Raw genomic sequence first — 27,012 nt, 5'->3', positions numbered from 1 at the left:
CCTTGTTTGCAGTCTGCATTAACCTTGGGCTGTTGCAAAGGCCAAAGCTTGGCTCGCATTTGAGATCTGAAGCTCTGACATTCAAAAAGGTCCAAAGCAAATGAACCTGAGTGAGCAAATAATTAAACCACAAAGAAAAATCCAGTATTGAAAAAAATATTAGCAATCTGGTATAAACTTCGGAGAACCACGCTGTTGAGACGTAATCTGGCCCTTACCAGCCCTGCTGTGCCTAGTCTCTGCACTAGAACACAAGTGAGGCATATCGTGTCTATGGCTTTAGAACGGTGAGACAGGTACAGGGCCAAGGTTCCATTCCAGACCGGGAGTGATGATTAGTAGGGGTTATAGGGGCGCGGAAGTCCAAGTGCTCCCCAGCTCCATCACTCACAAGCTGGGTGATCCGGGTAAGTCTCTTCCTTCCCTGTGCCCCACCCCCTGAATAATGATATCCTACATCATAGATGTGCTGTGAGAATTAAAGGAGGGACTTCATGTAATATGCGTAGAACAGAGCCTGGCATATAGGAAGTGCTCAAAATGTATTTTTTGTTGTATTATTAATGTGTTGTATAAATGTATTAATTGTTGTTGTTATTCTGAAGCCTGTGGACCCTGAGGTTAAAATAAAAAATACGGCCTTTGCAATCAGAAGTACCTGACATACCTGCACCTCAGTTTACAGAGCTGAGTCCCGATTCTGTGACTTACTAGCTCTGAGACCCTGTAAGCATATAACTTAACCTCTGAGCATGTTTTCTTATATTTAAAATGGGGGAAAATAGGGTCTATTCTGGGACTTACTGTAAGGATTAAGAGTTGATGGATATGCAGAATGTACAGAGAGTTTCTAACCTGTAGTAAATCAGCAATACAAGGCAGCTCTTTTTGTCTTCAGATTTCTCCTGTCTCAAACCCTGAAATGATTCCTAAACTTTCATTATGAGGCCATCTCCCAGGGCACTGAAAGGCTTTGCTTAATCATCAGGTGAAATGGTTCTAAAATTGCTTGTCAAGGATGTACTAGAGAGGAAGGTCTTCCGTTGTATGTTCTTTCTGATACCAAGTAGAAAGAGCCCAGGGCAATGGCTTTTGGACATGTTTAGTTCTATTTTGGATACTTACAGAAAAAGAAATAGAGGAAGTATGTGTGTACAAGTAATATTCTGGGGAAAGAGAAAGGGGAAAAAAGAGCAAAGAAGGGAGGGATGACAGATAAACTTAATCTAAGTTTGGTTATAAACCCTGGCAAATGTTCAATCCAGAATGAGCACCAGCCAGAAAAACTGGCTGCAGCTGGCAAATGTCCCAAATCATTCTGTAGAACGAGAGCCCATGAGTGGGGAAATGCTGCTTGATAGATGGATTGTGAATAAAATGCTGCCTTCCAGGCACTAGCCTTTGAATTACCCTGATATGTTGATTTAATTCAGATCCTTGATGTTTCCTGAGCGTTGACTTTTTAACCTTAATTGTCTTCTGATTTATTAGTAAATCACTGTGCTTTTTATGTTTCCCTGGTAGAAGTTTAAACCTTGTTTCCCAGAATAATTCTGTAACCTGGGGCAGATCTTAGGGCGGCCAAGCTCAGTGGCCTGTCAGCCTGTAAACACTAGTGTCCCTTAAGCTTTAGCCCTGGGCCACCCAGCTGAAAGGAGACTGTCCCAGAGAGCCCCTCACTGACACCGCAGATAAGAAGTTCTGAGTTTGTAAATTCTTTCCCAGCTTCCCAAGAGCAGACTTCAAGTACCAGAAAGTTCACTGGTGTGACACAGCTTTCAGCTTGAGGGCCACGTACTCTCCCTATTCTGGAGTCTGGGATTAAATCCACAGCATCATAAAGTTTCCATATTCCTAAAACAGATCCCTCCTCCCACCACAGCCAGGGCAGTACCCAGCCCATGGGCCAACACTAGTTTGGGAAGAGGGAGAGAAAAATAGCTCCATTATTCCTCTCCTTGCAGAGGAAACTGACAGTCACAATTGATGACATAAAACACTGAGACAGGCTCATATTTTAAGAATGTCAATACAAATTTCACCCTCAGAGGCCCAGATTTCAAGAGGCATCGTGTCATGTTTTTTGCAGGCTAGCTTCTCTCCTGTTCCTACTGCAGAGAGGGCAGGAGAGAAGCCAGGAGCCAGGCTTTGTAATGAGGTGTCTGCCTCTGCAGAGGAAACAATGTCATTTTATCTTACATCGTGTAGTGTTAATAATCATGAAACCCTAAAGAGTGAACATTCAGAATCTAAAACTAATAACATAATTCTACCCAGAATTCACACTCGTCACAGCACCTTTCACCTCCCTTATATGCTGATCCTCACAAGGTCCCCGTAAGGTGGGCAGGGCTGAATATGATTAGCTCCATTTAACAGATGAGGAGGCAAAATTTCACAGGAGGACTGTTACTGGATGTCAAAATAGAAAGCTGAGTCGCTTTCATTCCTAACAAAGTGGATAACACCAAGCGTCGTGAACTTTGTGGGTGGATGTGAAGATGTATGTCTGTCAAGCCCCCTTCAGTCCCCTCCACCCCGGCCTGATGTGCCTGCCCATGATGGCACTCGGTGAATTAGAGCTGTCGGCTGACATTTGTATAAAGCTCCAGGATGTGATGCTGTTTGACATTTCTCATAAAATATCTTTAATTATTTCAGATCTCTTGATAATAGGCACTATTATCACAATTTTTTTCCAGTTTTATTGAGATAAAATTGACATATAACTTGTATTAGGTTAAGGTATATAAGATAATGATTTGATATATGTATATATTACAAAATGATCACCACAATAAGTTTAGTTAGCATTCATCATCTCGCATAGTTACAAATATTTTTTTCTTATGATGAGAACATTTAAGTTCTACTCTCCTAGCTACTTTCAAATATACAATAAAGTATTGGTAACTATCATCACTGTGCTGACCATCACATCCCCCAGATGTTCCTATTTTAAAGGTGAGGACATTGAGCCTCAAGGAATGAATGATTTGTCTAAGATCGTGTATATAATAAGTGGCTGAACCCAAACTTGAACCCAAATCTGACTTCAGAGTTGGTGCCTTTTCTCCTTTACCAAGGCGCAGATTTGAACTCATTTGTTCCACAATTTTTGGTCGGTGTGCCCATGAGACCCGCCTCAGGTGGGCTTTTCCTCTCACCTCTGGTGTCCTGCTCTGGAAGCTGAGCACAGAGCAGGGCTGGGCTCCCATCTGGTGAATGGTACCTCAACAACTCTTATGAAATGACTCTCGTAGACATTTGGGCCCATAGAGACCCAACCCAGATCTGCGGTTGCTTCCCATTGTAATCCAAGAGGTCAACTCCCATTTCTTCAGAATTTTTCTGCTTGGAACTGTATTCCTGGTAACTGCCTGTTTTTAACTTTATCCCTAAGCCTTTCAGATTTTTTTGGCCCTTTGCTCTAGAATGACTTCAAAGGAGTTGCCTCACTTTAATCAAATTTAGTGTGCTAGTGGCTGCGCCCATTAGCAGTGTGGCTCAGCCTGAGGCTCAGTGCACGATCGTGACACAAAATGGTGGTCAGTGAACATTTCTGAATAGCATTAATCTTTCATAATTTCAGACAATTTAGTAAAGTTTGGTCCATAGAGATGATCACAGAGGTATATGATTCCACTACATATAGTGGGATAATTTTTTTGTTTGTTGAACAAATCTGAAATTTTGAGCCATATTGATAGAGCTGGTGGTTTTGTTGTAAGGATTTGGGAAGAAAGTGTTCCAGATCTAAGTGCTAGCAAATGATTCACATGAATATAAAAATGACAAATAGCTCTTACATAGAGAGGCTCTGAGACAAACAAAACATGGTCTAATTTCAAGAAAACTCACGTGATGCGATTTAATATTTATTTTTTCTGAACACCATCTACTGTTTATATATTGCCTGACAGAGATGAAATATGTAACAGTCTTGTTCCTTTATTCATGTTCTTCATTTAATAGATTTATAAATATAGGAGTTCCTTTCTGGTTACTAAATTCATATTTCTGAAAACCTCTGTAGATGCTAATTTGGAGGTAAGGAACCTTCAGAGTTCATCCACTGAGCACCTGCTGATCCGGTGCCACCATGTGCTGGGTACTACTGTGGTTGAAGCAGTGGCCAAGAGAGGTAACGTTTTGTTCTCACAGAGCTTATATTCTGGTCTTGGTGGGCCCAGACGATAAGGCAATAAGTCTATAATAGAATTTCAGATATCAATAAATACTAAGAAGGCAATAAAGCAGGTTAAGAGGATGTAGAGTGACTGGGGGTGTTTTAATACAAATGTCAGGACACGTATTTTGTAAATTGATTGCCGAAATAAGTTTGCACAGTAAACTGTTTTCAGGGCTCAGCATTATTTGATTACAACTTGCAACTTGTTACAGACTATGGCTGTAGTAAGGTACGATTGAGGAAATTTTACTACAATATGTATTAAAAGAGCCAATTTCATAGATCTTAGATTCAGAATTAGAAGGGAACTTAGAGGTCGCCCTTCTAGGGAAACGGCAAAGACTCTAGATATAAAATCGAGAAACACCAGTTTTCTAGGCCTGTGAGGGTGCAGCCTCTAAAAACCAGTATTTCTCTCTGGGTCTGTGTTTATTCACCTGTGAAATGAGAGGGTTGTGTTAGACCAGTGTTTCTCAAAGTGCAGCCCCCGGACTGATAGCATCACCCCCACTTGAGAACTCGTTTGAAATGCAAATTCTCAGGCCTCATCCAGAACCTACTCAATAAGAACCGCTGGGGCTGGACATCAGCAACTGGTGTTTTAACAAGCTCCCCTCCCCACCCCCGCCCCACTTCTACACACGCTCAAGTTTGAGAACAGCTGTTCTGGATGATCGTTACGTCTCTTGATTCTAGCTGTAACCTGCTGTGAATCCCCAAGGCAGAGCAGTGAAACCCCGCCAGCACACTTGCCCCATCTCACCATAATCTCTCAGGTTCCAGTGGCTTCGTTCTCTCTCTCTTCGGATCTGTGAGCAAAGCTGCAAAGCTGTCAGCTTCCATAGGTGACTCTAACTCCCAGGGCATGCACCTCCCTTAAAAAATCTTTATCCGATCTTACATGGGATCAATGCTTACAGTCAACTTGTATCTAAGCAAATTGAATAAAGCTGGGAGCTCAAGCAAACCTGCTTATTTATCTCACGCCAAGGGAAACAACTTTCAGTTCTGCAGGACTTGACACCTTTGTCAATAAAATCTGCAGATTGCACAATATAGAGTTGTTTTAGAATTCATCTTTTTGACAGTAACAGGACTTTCCAAGAGAAGAGCATCTAGGGGTTATTGTGGCAGACATATCTTTGCCCTGAGATCACTGACTGCCCTGCCCATGTTTACATTTTACATGGGAACCATTCAGTGAATTTGCATCAGTATAGAGAAGAATAAGGAAAGAATTTTAATACACATGCCCCCCTTTTTTTTCATACATCTAAAGAAGGCAACCAGATTTGATTTTTTTTTAAGAAGCACTTAGTTTTAATAGCTGATTAGCCTGCAATAAGGGCAAACTTGTGTTTTCCTTCTAATCAGCAATAAAAACAACAGGGTATTACGTTTGCAGTTGCTTCGCTGCAACATCTTTCCAAGATTTTCTCTTCACACTGTTTGAAAGTGCCATATACATTGGAAATGTGCATTTATATTCAGAGCGGGCTTATTGTAGGAAGCATAAAAAAGCTCCCTATAAAGCAGAAGTTTAGGGAAGGTGGGGTGGAGTTGAAGGTAGCAAAAAGCCCCTCAGTTGCTTGATTGTGTGAATTGAAGTTCCTGGTAGAGTGAATCGGCATTTGTGGTTTCACAGTTCTGGAATAAATGACACTTCCAATAACATTCTCCTATACAGGTGTAAAATATACAAATTAGGTGAGGAAAATGGTAGCATCATTGAAATGCATAAAAACAAGAAAAGCCTAGGAAGCAAGCATATGGCAGGGAGCCGGCCTGGGAGGCGGGGGCACCCTGGAGGGTCCTCACACTGCGGCTGTCTGGAGCAGCCGGGAGCACAAGCTCCATCTTCCACCCCTAATTCGGATGATTCTGTGATTATTATATCATTTGGATATTCCCTGCCTTGAGTCTTTTTTTCTCTCTTTATTCATGGCTCTGGTTTGCATTTTTGTTCCCCCTCAACTCTTCTGAGTTTGGCACGAGTAGTTGAAAAGTATATTAAACCAAGCAACAGTGCAACCTTTTTGATTGTATCTATACAATGGTGGTAAAAGAACAAACTTGGTGAGCTGTAAGATCAATTGTTATCCATGCAGATAAATTGCAGACACTGAAAGAGTTATGTTTTATGTATTTCCCTTATAGCTGAATATATTTGACTCTTCTTCTTCTTTCTGTTCCTAGGAGATCATATAATTCCCTGCCGACTTATGAAGGCAACTTTTAAAAGCCTTTTTTGACTCTAATTTTAAATGCTTTGGAAGTGAGTGTGGCATTATTGGGGGCACTCCAAGCTTTAGTGAGGAGCCTGGCTCTAGTACCAGTTTCCTCTACAAGCCCAGTCCACAGCCTGAGGTCACCTTGTGTTTCTGCACCTGATTTTATGGATGGCAACACCAAGGTCTAGAGCAATTAACGGATTTGCCCAAGGTCACAGGATGACTTCATTTCAGCCACAACTATAGTTGTAATTACAGTATGTGAGCCCTCTGAGGAGTTACTGAAAAGCCCTGTCTAATATTTCCCTCAGGTTCCAGACCCCCAAGCCTAGTAGTGAACTTACTAGGTGGGAGCCATGCCTAGTGAGTAAGTCCCAATCAGGACACTAATAAATAAATGAGGTGAGGTAGAACATGAAGGGACCCATTTTAGTTTACAGAATCATAGGACTGAATGCTTTTGTGCGTATCCAAACAAGACTAGGAGAAAAAAGGTATGAAAGAATTTTTTAAATAATAAGTAATTGTTAAGCGCTTACTAAGTTTTAGGTGCTATTCTTTCTTTCTACCTATGCACTAATATCTTGCAGAAAAACCCGAACGAATTTTTTGGCCAACCCAGGACGTGCTCTATATGCATAATCTCATTTTTCTGTTGACCAGCCCTAAGGAACAGGTACTATTATTATCCCCATTATACAGATCAGGGAAATGAGGCCCAGAGAGGTGACGTAGATTTCTCAAAGGGACTAGAACTATGGTTTGCCCTGAGCCAGCCTCATTGCAAGTCTGTGTTCTGTACCACTGCACCACAGGCCTGCCACTCAGGGCAGGTCTTCCTGTCTAACCTGAACCCCTCACACTGCAGCAGCAGCCCTTTTTCCTCTTGCCAAGAAACAACAGAAATGGCCATCACCCATGACAGCTTGAGTGGCTTCTTCTAGACTTGGTGACAACTATAAGCCATCAGCCTACTTCAGTAACCCCTACTTTTCGTCCTTTTCCAATAGATTGTGCTGGTATGAAACTGGGGAAGAACCACAGCGGTAAATCCCCGTTTGCTGTCTGTCTTTGCACAAGTAGCCCATCTTTTCTGAATTTCAGTTTTGTTATTTATCAAAAGACGATTATCCCTGCCCTGCCTATCTTGTAAAAGGTACAGAATCAAAAGGCCATATATGATATAACTATAACTATATACTGTATAATGATAAGCTGTTGATGTTGTTATGATTATGATTGTACATCATTAGGGTGTGGTGTGGATTAAATGAGGTCATACATCTAAAGGACTTTGCTCTAATAGTTCCTGACACATAGTGGGCACATACTGGTTACTACCTTGCTAATTTTTATCATCATCATTACCAGTGTCCCCTGAAATGATTTAAAGTTTCCATATAAAGCTCAGTCCACACTCAATTTGCAGAAAATGCTCAGTGCCTCTGAGATAAGCAGCAGGAACTATTGTTTCCATTTTCAAATAACTTGTAACTTTGTCCAGATTCTACTTCCCTATAGCTATGTTATTCCTCTCTCTTTTTACCCAGCATGTAATGATATAACAGTAATAATAATAATTCTGGCTTAATGCACTTATTAAATTTGACTATCTAAAGCTCTGGAATCCATCAATGAGCACAGTCGTACTTATTGTGTACGAATCTCACACCAGGCCACGGTTACTTGTGTGTTGATTCTTTTCCTTCTCCAAAATGATCTTAATTTAAATCAACAGTACAACTGTTCTGCTTTTACAGTGTCTAGATGCCAGTCTCTCCATTTTTCAGTAATCACTTTGTAATCCACCATTTAGTACCTCCAGGGTTACTTTTAATCAGCTTTTAGGACTATAGATTCTCTGTTGTTCATTTGCAGTTGTCAGCCTTTAACCAGCTACATTGTCATAAGTACCATGATTTCCTCCCAGATTTACAATGATGTCTAGAGAAATCCTGAAGGGGAAGCTAACATAACTTTCTGTTTTAAAAACAGTATTTGGAGCAGAGAACTAGTGTATTCAATACTCTAGTAAGTCTTGTTGCCTGAAGAAAAACACAAGCAATTTCTAGGCTTTTTGGTTTTAAAGCGAGGAAGAAAAATACATGTTTGCCACAGAGTATCCAAGGAACAACTGTAAAGTGATATTGCTTCTTCTGGTGTGCATAACCAAACAACTCCATCCCAGTGGGCATTGCTCCTTGAGATATCACTATGTTACCTTATCCCAGAGACATTCATAGATTAACATATTCAGAGGTCCTTCTGCAGAACAGCCCTGAGTTATTTTGTTGACTATTCCTAGATATATTTGATATTTGAGAGATAGATACAGAATAAGGTGACTATAAAACATTGAGACTCAATGCCGTGACACCCAAACCCCAAAATGAGGACTGTTGTCTGCCCAGCAGTGACCAGACAACACGGATTCTGTTACAGCTGGCTCTGCTCAAATGTTTTGAAGCTCTCTTGGAAATTCTTTTAAAGCTCTGACACATTCTTTTGAATATCTGAACTATCTTCATCTTTGGAAGGAAGATGTGATTTATGGAAATGGCTGAATCACTTGTAGCCAAGTCTGGCAGGGAGGTCAAGATGGGTAATGTAGTTTAGAATTACCCATTTTAGATAAGAGTGCTGTCAGGGTTTTCTCAGCAATAACCGGTTTGTTTCTCTCAGTGAAGATCAAGCAGTTTATTATCCTTAAGCTTACAGTAGAAAAATACACATAATTAAAACAAATTTATTATTGATAACCCCAGTCTTTATTCCCATTTATGATTACATTTTAGCAGAGTAGCATGTACATGCATATATAAAATTGTGGGCATGTGTGTGGGTTGATTATGTATAAATAGGCAGCTTGATCTGTAGTTAGACAAACAGACATGTATAGATAGATATAGCTAAGTATACTGTTTCTCATGGGATATTTTTCATTCCCTTTTCCCAGACATAGTTTCCAGGATTCTCCTATAAATGTGGACCTTTTTCATTGTTGGTATTCCTCTAAGATAAGCAATTCTTAACCTTTTTTTAAGGTTGCATACTTATTTTAGAATCTGCTAAATATTATACACCCTTTTGTAGAAAAAATAGAAATGAATACACATGCATGTGATTTGGAAAAGAGGGGACATGAATGCCCTGTCCAGAAGTTTTGTTTTAGGATTTAGAAAGAAAAGTGACTTCAAATTCCATATCATAGCATATATTTATAGAAGCAAGTTAAACATTACTTTTCAAATAGAAGCTCCATATTATTTATTATATAGCATCTTTAGTTAATTACCTGAATTTTAGATTGCCTAAATAAGGCTTAAAAAATGTGATGATAGTAAAGAAGGAGAAAAGTGAGTGGGTCACTTTGTACTGACAGTAAGATATAACAAACAAGATATGCTTTAAAACTCTTCTTCTACAAAACATTTAGAAGCTGAGTAAAGTGTAAAAGACATCTTTATAAATGTATATACAGGTTTGGGAGGGCTTTGAGTCTTAGAAGTTACAACTGATCAGAAAGCCCTAATACAAAGAGGTAGGTTGTCTTAAAGGCAACAGTGTTTCTGGGGGCATCTGCCTATCCCTGGGTGTCCAGACTTTTTGGTTTATTGGGCTTCACATACAGAACAGAAGACAAATGCAGTGTGCATGCATTGTGGGATGTATGATCCAAAATCCCTTCATAAATGCTAGATTTTATAAGGCAGAATCCTCAGTGGAAGAGTAAGGTAGACTATAACCCACCTCACAAGGAGAGAAAGGACTCTCATCTGAATCCACTCTGGTTGGAGGGAAAAGTCACCTCTAAGAAATCTTAACCCCAAGACAGTTTTCACATGAATGAGGGCCAAAAGAGATACTTTTTGTGACTTGAGAATGACCAAACCAAAATTTTGGTTTAAAATGCTCTTGGCTGGTGGAACCCCTAGGCACCTAGCAGATGTGTATATTATACCTGGAAAAATGCATTTAGAAACCCCTTGACTCAAAATGTCAAAAACATGAATCACGATCAAATATAATGCAAAATGCATGAAGCAACAAGCTTTTATGAGTCAGCAGAAACAACAAAGAGTTATAATTAGACCCACTGAGTCTGCAAAAATGTGAATCACCCTCAAATATAAACTAAGTAAGCTTGATGTGTCTGAAAACATGAAGGAGGACATCAAAAGATGAATCAGTACAATAGACTGTGAAATATGAAAAGGCAGATTTGAAAAGTACACAAGTAGAAATTCTAAAAATGACATATATAATAATTTAAATTAGAAACACAATGATGGATAATATAGCAAGTTGGTCAGAGCTAAAGAGAGAATCACTGAAGCAGAATATAGGTCCAAAAATATTGTATATAATATACACAGAATATAGAGGAAATTAATAAACAAAGTGTAAGATCATAGGATAAAGAACAGTTTTTCATGCATTTTGTTGAAGGTCCAGAAAAGAGATAGTAGAAGGAATAGGAAACACTATCGTACTTAAGAATTTCCAGAATAGATGAAAGGTATGAATCTCCAGAATCAAAAGGCCCAAGAAATTCCAACAAGATGTGTTTACCCCCACCAAAAAAAAAAAAAAACTCAAAGTAGACACTGTAATCAAACAGCAGCCAGGAGGAAAAGATAAATAATCTTAAAAAAAAATAAAAAATAAAAACAACCTTTAGGCTTTTAGGTGCCTTCTTTACAGTAACAATGAAATCCAGTAGACAGCTGAAAACTACCTTCAAAGTGCAGAGAGAAAAAATGTCAAACTGGAAAAATATTCACAACAATACAATCTTTCAAAAACAAAAATAAAGATACTTCAAATAAAACAAAACTGAGACTGTTTAGTACCAATAGGCTCTCCCTAAAGAGATTCCTAAAGTTTGTACTTCAATAAGAAAAAATATTATTCCAGAAAGAAGATCTGAAGTAAGAAGATATAGTGAATAAAGAGAATGGAAAAACTGTGGATAAATGTAAATATGCAAACATTGGCTACACAAAATAATTTTTAAAATGTCTAATTTGCAGTGTTAAGGACAAAATAGAGGTAAAATGCTGAATAATTATAGTATAAATGGTTAGGAGTAATAAGGTTAAAATACTCAAAAATTACTTTACTGTTTTGAAAAAGGCTAATGATACTAACTTTCAACATTATTACATTATTACATTAAATATGGATTTTAGAAGGTCTAGGGTAGTCTCTGAACAGATAGCATTAAAGGTATAACTTATAAATAAGGAAAAAGGAATGAGAAAAAAAGAAATCAAAAAAGGAAGAAACATAAGAAACTGAAAATTGTACAATAAAACTACAAATAAGTCAGTAATCACAGCAAACATAAAAACTTAAAAAAGATCAGATTGGATCTTCAATTTCATAATCCAGAAATATGCTAGTTATAAGACATATACCTAAAATATATGAAAACATATGACTGAAAATAAAGGTATGGGAAAAAAATATACCAGATAAATAGTAATAGAAAGCTGGCATACTGATACATTAATATCATATAAAATAGTCTTTAATGACTTTCACCTTAAAAAAACTATTGGTAGTCATAAAGGTCATCATACAACATTAATGACAGAATGTTCAGTTAAAACGAAGATTTATAAATTCCAATTGAATGTACATAATAACATAGATTAAAACTATATAAAGCAAAGATGACAAAAAGAGAAATTGACAAATTTGATCTCAGAATGAAATATTTCAACCAATCTTTCTCAGTAATGGATCAAGCAAACAAGAACAGATTGAGTAAGGATATAGTAAACTGGAGAAAAACAACTTGCAAATCTTATTTTAATAAATAAATACATAAATGCCACATCCAACTAATAGAAAATATGACAAAGCAAATGTAGAACAATAATGAAAATTGATGACAAATTTCAAAGAATCATCATCATAGACGTCATATTCTTTAACAAAAGGCAATTAGATTAAAACTCAAAGACAAAAAGATAACTTTAAAAACCTCAAATCATTGGAAATTACATTTCTAATTAATGGATGGGTCAAAAAATTTAAAGTTGAATATTAGTAAAAATACTGTGTATCAAAACTTGTACGATGCAGCTAGGTTAGGTCTTGTAAAGAAATGTAAAAATTTAAAGATTTATATTAGAAAATAAGAAGGGTTAAAAGAGAAAAGTTTACTGCACAACTTAAAAAATTAGAAATTATTTTTAAATGAATATGTCCAAAGAAAGTAAGAACATCATAAGAAAGAAATCATAAAGGTAAAAGCAGAAATCAAAAAAAAAATACAAAACACAGATGTAAGAGAGAGGGTTAACAAAGTCAGGCATTTGTTTGAAAAGACTGATAAAACTAATGAATTTGTGGCAAGAATAATGGAGGGGGGAAGGGAAGGACAGAAGGAAAAGTAAGATAATAGAGAAAGAAGGAAAGACAAAAAACTGTATTATGCAGGGTATACAACTGCAGATGCCCTTGAGAGGAAAAGATTAATATATCATGAACAACTAGATGCCAATATATTTGAAAACTTAGGTGAAACAGGGGTAGATTTAGAAAAAGACTATGACTCACCAAAACCATTAAAGAAATTAATAGTTTAAAAGTTTCCCAATAAAACCTGCCCAGAAGATATTCAGTTAGCTCTACCAAGTATTCCATTCTTACCGAAACCTGTCCATAGCATGGAAGAAGGAACTCTCCTCAAAATACAGTCTAGATCATCATTGTCAAACATAAACTGAGAAAATAAACAGCCAGATTCACACAACATAGATATAAAATAGATACACATAAACATAGATATAAAAATCCCAAACAAAATAATAGCAAACCTAATCTAGCAATGTATCATTATTTGAAAAAATATATTCTGACCACGTTTGATTTAACTCAGGAATGCAGTTTTGATTTGACATTAGGAAATATATTAGGGACTTCCCTGGTGGCACAGTGGTTAAGAATCTGCCTGCCAATGCAGGGGACACGGGTTTGAGCCCTGGTCCGGGAAGATCCCACATGCAGCAGCTAAGCCCGTGCACCACAACTACTGAGCCTATGCTCTAGAGCCTGCGAGCCACCAACTACTGAAGCCCGCGTGCCACAACTACTGAAGCCTACGTGCCTAGAGCCCATACTCCAGCAACAAGAGAAGCCTCTGCAGTAAGAAGCCCACACACCGCAGCGAAGAGCAGCCCCCGCTCAATGCAATTAGAGAAAGACCGCACGCAGCATCAAAGACCCAACGCAGCCATAAATAAAAATAAATAACTTTTTAAAAAAAGAAAGAAAATATATTAATGTAACTCCCCATATTAACAGAACAAAGGAGAAAAGCCATATGATTATCTTAATTGATGCTGAAGTCGTTCAATGAAAATCAACATTCATTTGTGATAAAAGCTGTTGGCAAAGTAAGAATAGAAAGAAACTTCATTATAAAGGATATCAAGAAAAAACCTTCCAGTAGGCAACGTACCACAACAGTGAAACATTCCTTCCCTTTAGTATCAGGAACAGGCAAGGATGCCCACTGTCACCACCACATAAATTACATAATTAACTGTAATAGGTGAAACTTTAAACTTTTAGAAAACACTTTATGACCTCAAGATAGGAAAGTATTTCTTAAGACAAAAAGAACAAGCCATAAGAATTGATATATTTGACTCTCTTCATGGAAAATGTGTATCAAAAGACGTTATAAAGTTAGTGATAACCTATCAGCTAGGAAAATATTTGCATTTCATATAACCAACAAAGGAGGAAGATTCAGAATATTTAAAGAGCTCCTACAATTTAATAAGAAAAATACAAGCAACCTGATTTAAAAAGAAAACAACCTGGATAAAAAACATGAAAAGGACACAAGAAAAACTGTTAACCTCATTTGTAATAAGGAAAAGGCAAATTAAAGCCACATCCAACAGATTGTCAACAAAGTCTGATACCAGTGGTTGGAAAAGCTGTACAGCAGTGAGGATTCTTTATACCCAGCTAGTAAGAGTATCAGTGAACACAATCATTTGGAAAATAATTTGGCTTTATATAGTAAAATTAAAGATGTAATTTCTCCACATCTTACTACTCAGCACTTCCATTCTTAGATATCTACTTTGGAGAAGCTCTTGCACACATGCACAGAAAATAAATATCAGAGTGCTCACGGGGAGTTTTTTTTTTTAATCACTAAACACTGGACACAGCTTGGGTGTCCACTGAACAAGAAAATGAATTAAAAAATTGTGAGCTATTCATACAAAGAAACGCTATTAGCAAAGAAAATGAACGAGCCAGCCACATCTACACATATCACCCAGGGTAAATCTCGGAAATTGGATGTTGACCAAGAAAAACATGTGACTGTTTCCATAAAGTTCACAAGTATGAAAAAACAGACAATATATTATTCAGGGATCCATGTATATATGATAAAATGGGGAGGTTGAGCATGGTTGCTTATGTATTTTCATACATTGCACAAGGATTTCCACTCAAGAGGGTAATTGGAACTAAAATCTAGGCCTTTATAGCTACCCCCAAGCCTTCTATCATTATCATGGTGTGAGCAATGCAACTCCACTTGGAAGAAAGGGGACCTTTTTCAAGTTTGCTCAAAGGCACCATGTCAGGGGTGGAGGTAACATACATGGGAGTGTCAAAGGAATTGTCAATATTCCATGTCTTAAGCTGGACGGTGGTACATAATTGGCCATGTTATTTACATTTTGTAAGTGAACATATGAAGAACACTTTATTTAAATACAATATGCATACATATATAAAATATACATAGATATTTACATATGTAATGTATGCAGTTAAAATTTAATACATATTGGGTTAGACAAAAAGTTTTTTCCATGTGATGTTAAAGAAATTATATCGGGGCTTCCCTGGTGGCGCAGTGGTTGAGAGTCTGCCTGCCGGTGCAGGGGACACGGGTTCGAGCCCTGGTCTGGGAGGATCCCACATGCCGCGGAGCAACTAGGCCCGTGAGCCACAATTACTGAGCCTGCGCGTCTGGAGCCTGTGCTCCGCAACGAGAGGCCGCGATAGTGAGAGGCCCGCGCACCGCGATGAAGAGTGACCCCCACTTGCCGCAACTGGAGAAAGCCCTCGCACAGAAACGAAGACCCAACACAGCCATAAATAAATAAATAAATAAAATAAAAATTAAAAAAAAAAAAGCAACAGTCTTAAAAAAAAAAAAAAAAAGAAATTATATCAATAGTTTAAAATTTTCCCAATAAAACCTGTGCAGAAGATTTTCAGTTAGCTCGAACTAACTGAACCTGAACTTTTTGGCCAACCCAATACATGGAATATACACAAACTATATTTGTATAAGCTTTGTATGTATGATGTATGATATATCTTAAAATTTTTAAATTTTGTATAAAGCACAGGGCATTAAGTTTTCTTAATATGGCTATCTTATTAACTAACAAAGGGAGTAAATAATGTATTTCTTATGGCTAATCACTATTTCTTTGGGGGAAATAGTGTATATTTTATATTATATACTTGTATCACGTATATAACCTTGCCAAATGATTTGAACTGATCTTTGTCTGGGAAATGTCTTTTCCCAACTTTGAGAAATCAGCACTCAGCAGGCCCATCATGAAGTTTGAATGAGGCGGCCCCAAAAACCCAGTACAGAGCTTATGTTTTGTTAAACATCAAGTAGCTACTGTCCTTGTCACTCTTTCTCTAAACGTGTAATACTTATGAATTTGCAGAGAATGGCATCTTTAAATAAAGCCTGATGGTCCGGAACGATGTTTGCCTGGAAGACAAAAAGTCTTCTCCAAACACTCTCTCAGAGAATGATAAACTAGAGCCTGCTTGCCCAGGTCCAGGTTGTCAGTAAATCCGGGCTCTCGGCGTACGGTGTCCCCAGAACTTGTGGAGAAGAGGAACTTCCCATGTGGAGTCAGGGGCCTGAACGGAAGCCAGCTTCCCTCCTTAGCTCCAGTCAGCTCTGCAGTCACTCCTGGGAGCATCACCCTGTGCCTGTGTCAGCACCATGAGGAGAAAGCGAAGCGCCATTAGCACTGATACCTCTACCCATGAAGATGAAACGGTTGAACTGACTAAGAATCCTTCCCTTTCGTATACAACTTTATAATTTCCAAAGGACTTTCACATGTGTGATCCCATTTGAGTTTCCAAGCACTGCTATGAAGGAGAGGAGAGAACAGCAGGTGTTAGCATTTCTGCTTCATAAGATGGAGAACCTCAAGTCCCAAGACAGAAAGTGACTTGAAAAGTTGAGTCAGGCAGGTCTTCTTGCTTCCCCTCCAGCACTCTTCCTTTTTACTCCATGGAGGATTGGATTACAGAAGAAACAAAGGAGAAGACAGAGGGACAAGGGTTAAAGATAGGGGACTGGCTGAAGAAACGGGGTGGAGGAAAAAGACAAAATGAGTGAAAGTTACAGAGGCAAGTCTCAGCCAGAGGGTATATTCCAGAGTGTTTCCTTTCAGCCCCGTCACTCACTAGGAGAGAGCAGATTAGGGTGAGGGGCAACATTTGCCACAAGGAGAGTAGCATAATCAGGGATGAGCAGGCCCTCTTGAGGGTGTCTGGGACTGAGAACTGAAACTTAGGTCTCTGTATTCCAGGACCTTCTCTTTGTTTCTTCTTCACAGCAGTCCCCGTTAGGCAGGAAGCATCTGCCCCTGTGATACTGGCTGATCATCCAGCTCTCTGAAATAGGCATCCCTAGTACCCTTTGGACATCACTTATAGCCACCATGACCTCAAGATGGTCTTGGGCCTTCACAGAAGCCTACCATGTCAGGACCCCACTCTGCAACAAGCACATACACCTTCCACTGTTGGCACAAACAGAGGCCTTATGCTTGGCCTCTTTGCCAGTTGGCTCCCAGCTCTAATCCTTAAGTACTGCAGCATTGCCAGTGTGATGCTGAGTATTCCTGTGTAACTTTTTTTGCAAAGTTCTAGCCAAGCTCTGGCAAGATGCAATTGAAGACAAGAAGAAATAGTCTCCCCTTAGGTGGAGGTCAATATACAATGGTGCAATTCTTGAAATCTAAAGATTGAGTTTTTTAAACTAACAATTTGATCTCCATTGCCTTAGTGTAAATTGGAAATGGATACCATATCTTTAATGCTAATTAGGCATTGCATTACTTAGTCTTCCATGCCTCATGTAAATAACAATTAGCAATAATTTAGCAGTTGTACATGCTGGCATCTTCTAAGCCATACCATTGTATACCATTCCAAATTCCTTTGCATTAATTAGGATCATAAGCCAATCAGTACTAATTAGGAAGAAAATAAGTATAATAATAAATGCAACAAAATTAGTGATTTGTATCTGGTCGGTAGTTCCTTCCCTCTGCAGTTCATCAAATAGTCTTAATGCGTAGGAACTTCTTGTAATTGAAACTAATTATGAGGTTTCCCCTGCTACTTTGAGCCTCATGTTCAAATCCCACGAAGCTCATTAAATAAGTAACAAAACTGGAATCTTTAACACATATTGTAACTTGGATCATGCTAATTAGCACCACACGCAAAAGGCAGCTAGAGGCCGTTTAGCAGCCCCTGCTCTAGTTAAAGGAAAGGGAGATTGGGATCTCTACAGTTCTTCAGGGCTTTGAAGAAGCCAGGCCAGTGGTGGGAGAGCGCTGTGGTGAGAAAGTCTGTGTGGTATTTCAGGGGCAGAGAGGGGACTTGGAATCCCGGGCTAAGCTGTCCCCTGACTGGACATCTCCAGCAGTTCCCGTCATGTATGGAAAACACCTGAGGGGGCTGGTGGCCCAGTTACAGGGGAGTCTCATTACTCCAGGAATTTGCCCCACACTTGACTACTCTGTAGCTCTTGTTTTGGGCCAGTGATAGAGTTTTTCTCTTCAAGGTTGAGTGGCGAGCAGGAAGGACCCCAGAAAATTAACTTGCCCTGCACAGACTGAAATTGTATACACATAAACCCATGTGTCTGTTTCTAGTCAGACATATGTACCATTCAGTAGACATATTGACTATATTCACAGCTTCCAGCACTGATCTTAACGACTGCCGTTCCTTTTCCACGCACAGCTAGATCTGTAGATAGCTCTCGAGGCCTCGATTAAAAGATGCTTAGAAATCCACTCACCTTCCAGTCTAGCTCTCCTTCCCATGCCGTGGAGCAGTCTAAAGTCAAGCACTGGGCAGAGTGCTGGGGAAGGTTGGTTGGGGAAGTAAATCCACAGGGATGTTGGTTTATATGCACCCACCTCTAGTACCAGAACTCTACAATAATAGAATTTACTGCTGTTTTATGAGAAGTCGTTCTAAAATAACCCTAACAAAAAACACTTGTTACTCTACCACTAGCTTGAGAGCTGGATGAGAAATAAGTCATGACAAAAGATTTCCAGGCCTCCAGTTGAATCAGAGCTAGTGATGTTAATGTTAAACCTTATATATTTGGCTGTTAATGTTAAACCTTATATATTTGGGGACAGAGTCTTCTGTTTCTCATATAATAAACAATTAATAATCCTGAACATCCTTCTAGCCTCAACTAAGGCCTCAGTCCTAAATAAAGAAGCTCCTACTACTTATTCTAGCTCATAAAAATCATTCATTTTTTAATCTCCTATAGCTCTGATTATTGATATGAGAACTACTTTTGCATGGCTCCATGTTGTTTGATGAGACTCTTATAGGCAAGTCTGGTCTCCCTAACCAGACCTATCTGTTATTCAAGAGCAGGGGTCCTCGTGTGTCACATCCCTTTTAAGCCCTACAGTGGCCGCTGGCTCAAAACCAGTTTCCAAGAAGCTCTGATTCATTGATTAATTAAGCATTTAAAAGATCATCCAGAATGCAGCATAACAATGATACTTTGAAAGTACAAAAATATAATTTTAATTATTCTTATATTATTCACAGTATCTTAAATGTTATGTGGAATAAATAAATACGTACATACATACATAAATGTTATGTGGTATGAGTGGGTGGGAAGGCGAGAAGTCTGCAGTCTTGATATTAACTACCAAATGATACCTGAAAAGAACTCTGGGACATGTGCAGTATCTTATCATTTACATTACTTTATTCAATATTAATAAATTATGAAGTTGAAGCTTTGTCTCCACATAGACACAATGCAATAGAACGTTAGAACAACATAATTCATGGCAAACCCTCTTACTAATGCTCCATATTAATAGGGGAAATGATAGTTATTAGTTTGCCTGCATTGCTAAAATTAGCTGACCTGGTTGATCCATTTTATACTGATTGATTCAATTTGTCTGTGTATGCAGAGCCCCCAATATCACACACCAGTACTTTTGAGGACATAATTCTACATCATGTAATGCTGAATAATTCATACACCCTGCTACTAGTAGCTTACAGTCTAGAGGTTTTCTTGTCAAGAGCTTGTGACTTGATCTAAAGAAATTAAATATAGCTGAATTAAAATGTTTAACCAAGAGAGAGAAAAAAAGCAGAACACAAAAATTTTGTTCACGTTTCTTTATTTAACCAGAGATTATACTTGCCAATATTCTTTTGTCCATAGTCCTGTGTCATACTATATGACAAAGGTCTGTTTGCATGCCTGCCACCCCCACTAGCACTGGGCTATGACTTCCCTGCTGGCAGGAAGGCCAACAACAGGTCTCAGAGTGTGTTTAAGCAAGAGGGATCCTATTTGGCATCAGGACGCCTAGACTGGGCTTCTGAGACAGAATTCCTATACCCAGTAAAGGATGAAACAGAAGTCTGGTCTTGGTTATTAGGGAACCAGTGCAGACGTTGAACTTGAACAAACAAGAGCACACTAGGGTTAGTAGAATCAAGTACTTAGACAGAGGCGCAGTCACAAGGGAAAAGCAGGAGCCGGGGATGAGAACCAAGGCCAGGTGGCAGAGCAGGGCAGCAGTGAGCAACCTGGATGCTGGGCAGCCCACGTGTTGCCCTGAGGTTTTCTGTACATGCTCCTGACTGGAAACAGAGTGAGGGATTGGGAGGGTGGGGGAGGGCTGCGGGGGTGGTGTTGAAGACTACAGTTAGAGCCCTGGGATTATTACGAAGCCCCCTCCCTATCAAATCTGTTCAAAATGTATCTAAATCTTACTAAATAGAAATTTTAAATTAAAAGTATACATGTATGTTTTAGGCTTGATAAGAAAACCTCTAAGAGTTCTACAGCTTTCCCATCTTATGATTTTCTCATTGAAAAAAAAAAGAAAGAAAAAGCAGAAAAGTTGTATTTGGAATGTAATGAAGACCTTAAGCAGCAGCTAAGATGCTGCTAAAAATCTATATAACTAGATTTAGGGTGTACCACTGAAACGCACACACACACACACACACACACACACACCCCTAGGAAACTTTACACTAGACAGTATGCATGCTTTACATTTTTATCCACTTAAATGTGGTGCTGAGTTACAAAGACAGCATGAGCAACAAAGACGAGGCCAGGAGGCACTGAAGGACTCAACAAAATGGAGGTTACAGAGGTCCAAGTACTGACTACCTTGCAAATAGGATGCTTCTTCAGTATGTATGCATTTGTTCGTTCATTCATGCATTCATTCATTCTCCATTTGCTGAGCATCTCCTCTGAATTCAACACTGCACTAAATGCTCGAGCTACAGAGGACAGTTGTGTAGCATAGGGATGGCTGCATGACTGTGAGACAGACCGACAGACTTGGGTTCAAGTCTCAGCTCTTCCACTTGCTATGTAAAACCTTTTTGGTAAGCTGCATAGCCACTCAAAGCTTTGGTCTCCCCACGTGTAAAGTAAGGACAATATTAATTCCTACCTTACTGGATATATGAGGATTAAATCCAATGATGCCTGAAAAGCTCTTAGGCCAGTGCATGGTACAAAGTAGGTGCACAAAAAATATAAGTTGTTTTTGTTGTTGCTTTTAAATGTCAGTGTTCTACCTGAGTAGAAAGTAAAGAGAGGCAAATGTTGGTTCACAGAAAGAGCTTTCTAACGGTGGCACTGTCCACACGAGATGGGTGCTTGAGGAGGCGGTGAGCTTCCCATCCTATCTCTGTCTGCCTCAAGCAGACCCTGGCTTTCCCAAAATCAGGGACGTGGGTGAAGGGACTTCTCTTTGAGAGGGAGGCTGGGACAGATGTGCTGCACAGGCTTTTCCAACCCTGCATTCCCAGTCAACTGTAGCGGGAAAGGAAGTAACATTTCTGATGGCACCCTGTGTGCTGGCCCACTGATTGTTGCTTTACAGATGTGTTCTGATTTGAGCCTTGCAAAACCCCACAATGAAGGTACTGCTACTCTCTTTTTACAGTTAGGGAAACTGAGGGCCAAGTAATGTACCCAAGATGGCACAAGCAGGAAATGGTTGAAAAGACATTAGCCCTCAAATCCGTGGTCTTTCACTGCACAGCATTCACTTTCAGTTAATTCATTCTGAGAATCCTCAGGAAAGTGGTCCAAGACAAAATGAAGTCAAAATGAAATGTTCTCGCAAATTTAGGGGAGATGCACCTCTTTGCATCTCCAGATCTTGTGCCCCTGCCTAAAAAAAAAAAAAAAAAAAAAAAAAAACCCTGCCTAAAAATACCTCATATCCAAGAAGTCTGAAAAGCTCCCTCAGAAAATCGTCACTTCCCCACACTGATCTCTTTTTGAAAAAAGCAAAGCCACTCTGTTAGCTAGCTACACTGATGAAAAACAGGCCCAAACCGAACATTCCAGAAATTCACTATGGAACCCAATCTTTCAGATCTGGGATCAGAACGGGACATGGGGTGAAGGGGTGGTGGATGATGAGCGTTGAGGAGAATCTTTTTTTTTTTCTGTCAAGAGGAACAGATTACATTCTTGAATCCTTCACCATGTTATAAACAAGACTAAGCACACAGCATTCCTTCCGAAGCACATGGCCCTGTTTTTAAAACACAGGTCTGGTCTCCCCTGGAATTTAGTGTTTGTCTCAGTACTGTTCTTCCTATTCACTTGGGATTTATTATAATCTGTGCTATTAATGGTGGCAGGAATGGAACAGTTCTTTCATTCATCTTCTCTTTACCTTCATCTCTCCCTCCACACCCTCTATCTTTTATGATTACATTTTTAAGCCTGTAAACGTTTCCAAGAGCAGTGCCAAATTTTAAGTGCTGCTTCTTATTACCTGTGTGGGTGGCTTCCCCCTCATACTGACAGCCTCCAGTTTTTTTGTGGTTCTTTCGGCAAAGTACGCAGACCTCAGCAGCGACCTCACTTGAGGAGATAATACTGAGCTTCTTTTTTCTTCACATGAAAAGATGTTAGTTCTTTTCACCTTTTCAGACCAGTTTAAGGAGTCAGTTGAAAATGTGATGCTCAGGAGACAGTGGAAACTTGGCTGAAGACTAGAACACTAGGGGTCTTTGCTTTCATTATTTTGGGGATTGTACTTAAGGACCTGGGCTGTTGAGGTGGGGATGAGTACCTTGGCATATATGAGATGTTAATATTGAGTAATTATATTAATGTATTTAAGAAATACACTGACATGTTCCAAACCAAATGCATAAGTCCTTGTCTCAAGAGGATACATCACATTCCATATCTACCATTGCTCAGAGAATTTTTGGAATATTTCTGGAATTGCCTCCAGAGACTCTGGTGCATTTTCTTTTACATATTCTCAATCAGGAAAAATATTCATCCTCTACACAGCACTAGTGAATCAGTGTATTTTTTAATTTCCAATTCATGATTATTATAGGCTCCTGACACAGACTTTGTTGGTTGGCTCAGAATCTGGTTTTAATGGTTCCCAACCTGGAGCAACATTTGAACAATGGCAGTATCATTGGGATGCGTGATTTGATTTCTGTGATGACTCCCTTCCATTACAACACATTTACGTATGTGAGTCCAGGCCTACTCCGTGGGCTGTTATCCTATTCAAAGAGCATGATTACACTGTCAGTCTATGCAACCCAGCACCACCAGGAGCCCACTGTGTGGGCAGTGTCTGCTCTGGGTGCAGCTTCAGAGTAGGTGCTTCCCACTGTAAACACATGAAGAAGACGACCTACATTCTCATAGTCAAACCATGTCCTCATGTGGGTACAACAAAAGACACACTTCCCTTCCACATAAAATGCCCAAGAAATAATGTCATGAAAAACAAAAACAGCAGGAAATCTGAAAGCCACTTTTCTTAAAACTTTAGAAGGCATTTAGTTGCACAGGGACCCAAATGTCTGTTGATACTATAAGGAAACATGGTGGCTTTCTTTTAAAATTCAGGAGGGGTGACCTTTCTTAAAGTTGTTCTCTATTACGTGGGTTTGGTTGTCTTTTGGCAAGATTGTATCCCACTAGAGCAGTGGTTTTCACCTTGGTGTAATTTTATCCCCAAGGAGACATTTGGCAATGACAAGAAATATTTTTTTTATTGTCACACTGAGTTGGGAGGGAGGGGTGTTCCTTCTGGCATCTAGTGAGTAGAGGCCAGGGATGCTGCTAAACATCCTACAAGGCACGGGACAGCCTGCCCCCAATCCCTGATAACAAAGACTTATCTGACCCAAATGCCAAAAGTGTTGAAGTTGAGAAACTACACCTGAACAAGTCTCAGCTGGTGAAAAATCAAAGCAACGTATGGCATAAGTGTGAACATAGCCCTAGCAAGATACCATGTACCCTCCTGCCTTCTTTGAGCAAGATTTAGTACAGGGGCCAACTACTGTGGTTCTATGCAATCCATACCATGAAAATAGGAATGTTCCAAGTCAGTGTTGCCCTTGGCATCCTGAATTCATCTTTTCTGCACCAATGTTTGGTGTGCACATTGCGCTCATTTCATCCTATCAACATGCAGTGTGCTGAAGACACACAACGTCTCTGTTATCCATGCTTTTGTAATCTTCACTTTCTGTTGTGTAACCAGATGCCAGTTATAGAATCAGAGACTATCAGAACTGAAAAGGAGCTTTTAGTTATCTTACCTGTAAGGAAACAGAAATCTCGAGAATTCAGCTAACTCTTTGGGTAGCTAACGGAGCCAGAATGAAGAACTAGCTCTCCTGGGATCCACCCTGCTGCTTATCTCACCACCTTATTTTTACCACACTTCCTTCGTGTAGGCATGAAGAGCAGCAGCTCCAGTTTGATTGTACCCAGCTTATGACAGATTTCTTTACATGCCTAGGCAGTGAAATCACGGGCTCCACTCAAGGGTGAGAGTGTATTTCTCTCTGCTGCTGGACCCTGCAGAGTCTCTGAACTGTAAAGCTCAATTCCCTCACTTCTCTGCTGGGATTAGAGAATGTTTTCTTTCTTCAGTTCATCCCCCCGTGTCATTTTTAAAACATTATTAATTGACATTGGGAGCAATCCTGATAAGCTTCTCTATCATCATAGTCAGGGAACATACTGGGAACAGAGCTGATGTGGGACAAAGGAATTTCGTGGATTGAGGTTGCTATTTTAAACGTAAATAAAAGCGATCTGAAAAGTACTGTAAGGGTTTTGCTACAGTATCTCAGTGAAAGAGTGAAACCAATATTGTGCCAAGACAGACACCAACCATCATCACTACATGAAGGAAAACTTTATATTAAGAATGTACAACCTCAATAATTAGTCACATTTTGTTTTCCTTGGAATTTACTAAAACAAAAGTATTGATGGTCAGTCCTTTAAAAATCCCTCAAATTAAGGTGACTTTCCAAGCATTCTCAGGCTTAACATCAGGTAAGTGAAAGGAGGTGTTAATAGTGATATTTCTGATGGGAAAACAGAGCAGAAGACTATTCAACCCAGCAGCCAGAGGGGGACCTGGTTTAAGATGAGGGCTCTGATAGAGTCCTGGTCATAGAGTCAACAGACTCCTAACATTTAGAAAGAACTTCTAGACCACCCAGACCAGCTTCCAGAAAATGCACACTGGATCTGGGCTCAGGACTTTATATAAAAAAGGAAATATGAACTAAAACTCAGGGGAAGAGATGCAAGTACCGTAAACAGTGGTTGGAGGGGTTAGAATGCAAAACCACCTGCAGAATCACCAAATCAGGGAATAAGCTTCAAAACTACTCAAGGCCTGATGCAAGACCCCCTCCTCCGGGAAGGGTTAAAAACTCTGTTCACCAGCATGTTTCTCCCTTTACTCAGCACTTTTAATTAATATATATTCGTTCCTGCTAACTTGCCCTTTAATTCTCTGTAGATTTGTTCAGAGTCTCTACAACTGATTAGTTTGTCAGAGCTGCCATAAGAAAGTACCACAAGCTGGGGAGCTTGAGCAGCAGACATGTACTGGTTCTTCCTGAGGGCTATGAGGATGAATCAATCCAATGCCTCTTCTTGCTTTTGGTGGTTTTCTGGCCAACTTCGGTGTTGTAGACACATCACCCTGATCTCTGTCTTTATGTTCACATGGTGTTCTTCCTGTATGCTTTTCTGTGTCCAAATTTTCCCTTTTTATAAGGACATCAGTCATATTAGATAGATCCCACCATTATGACCTTGTCTGTAACTTCATTTCTGTAAAGACTCTTATCTCCAAATAAGGCCACATTCTGAGGTACTGGGGTTAGTTAGAACTCCAATATATCTTTTTTGGGGGGACACAGTTCAACCCACAGTATCAACTAAGTCTCAAGGTCTTGAGGACAGGAATTGTCTTACATTCATATGGCCTCTACTGCACCAGACTAACTATACAAGTCTGTTGGTTAATCAGAAATGCAGTGTGAGGCATGAACACATGGTCTGCCCAGCTCAGGGTCTGGCCTCTGGTAGAGTTGTAGAAGGCTGGTTTGTGGGAGAGTATCATTTAAGAATGTCCACCAAAACATGCCCTACTTCCTCCAGCTGTACCCCTTCTCATTTATCAACTGCAAAGTTGAGAAAACTCTGTGACTCAACCATGCCATTAGTGGAAGAGTTACCGTTCTGTCCCCTGTGATCTCATTCCTGAGCCAACACCTGCCCCACCCCATCCCATCTCCTTCCGAATCTGTTTCCGGATCCAGGTGATTCCAGTCAATGGAGCACATTTGTTTTGTGAAGCTGTTCTTTTTCTCTGTTTATCTTATATAGTAGTATGCTACGTTAGGCAAGTGTTCTTTTTCATATGTCTTGTTCTGTATTCCTCTAAATATTTTTACTATAAAACAATACGCAATTTTGAGGGCTTATTGTTAAGATGGAAGAAAAGATCTCCAGTAATGCTTAAAATCTCACTTTGATGATTATTCTCCTCTTCAAGAACTTACATTGACTCCAGAGGACCCACCAGATGAAGCCTGTATTCATTATCTTCATGATCAAGGCCTCCAGATAATGTTTCTGCATTCCTTTCCAACTATCTTCCCCTATGTCCCTTTATAAATCCTTTGCATAAGGACATGGTCTCCTGATCTCTCCCATCTAGTCTTTCCCAGATCACAGCTGTGAATTTTTTCTATTTCCCATTTTTTTTTCTACCATTATTAGGATTTATTCACATGTCTAACCTGGAGATATTGATAGTTAGGGACATTCAAAACTGAGGAATTTTCTAAATTAAGTCAGCTGCTCATATTTTGTCTCTTTATTCAGGCCAAACTCTTGTTTAAATCAAGATC

General features: G+C 39.4%; 1 protein-coding gene across 5 annotated transcripts in view; it reads left to right on the top strand.

The window, feature by feature from the left end:
- SETBP1 (SET binding protein 1) overlaps window positions 1-27,012 on the top strand; it is a 407,558-nt gene that overhangs the window by 314,326 nt on the left and 66,220 nt on the right. For 2 of the 5 annotated variants that reach the window (XM_082415829.1, XM_082415830.1), the window contains exon 5: window positions 4,037-4,144. The exons of 1 other annotated variant lie outside the window; for it this stretch is intronic. In XM_082415829.1, the coding sequence (XP_082271955.1) occupies window positions 4,037-4,144 (108 nt within the window). Of the gene's footprint in view, window positions 1-4,036; window positions 4,145-6,388; window positions 15,609-16,163; window positions 20,412-27,012 lie in introns of those variants that run through there. 2 more of the 5 variants (XM_082415833.1, XM_082415832.1) reach the window with 2 other exon arrangements.

Source organism: Balaenoptera physalus (genome assembly GCF_965194825.1).
Source record: "Balaenoptera physalus genome assembly, chromosome: 12".
Taxonomy (NCBI): domain Eukaryota; kingdom Metazoa; phylum Chordata; class Mammalia; order Artiodactyla; family Balaenopteridae; genus Balaenoptera; species Balaenoptera physalus.
The sequence above is the reverse complement of the archived record's forward strand: the minus strand, read 5'-3'. Positions and strand labels throughout refer to the sequence as shown.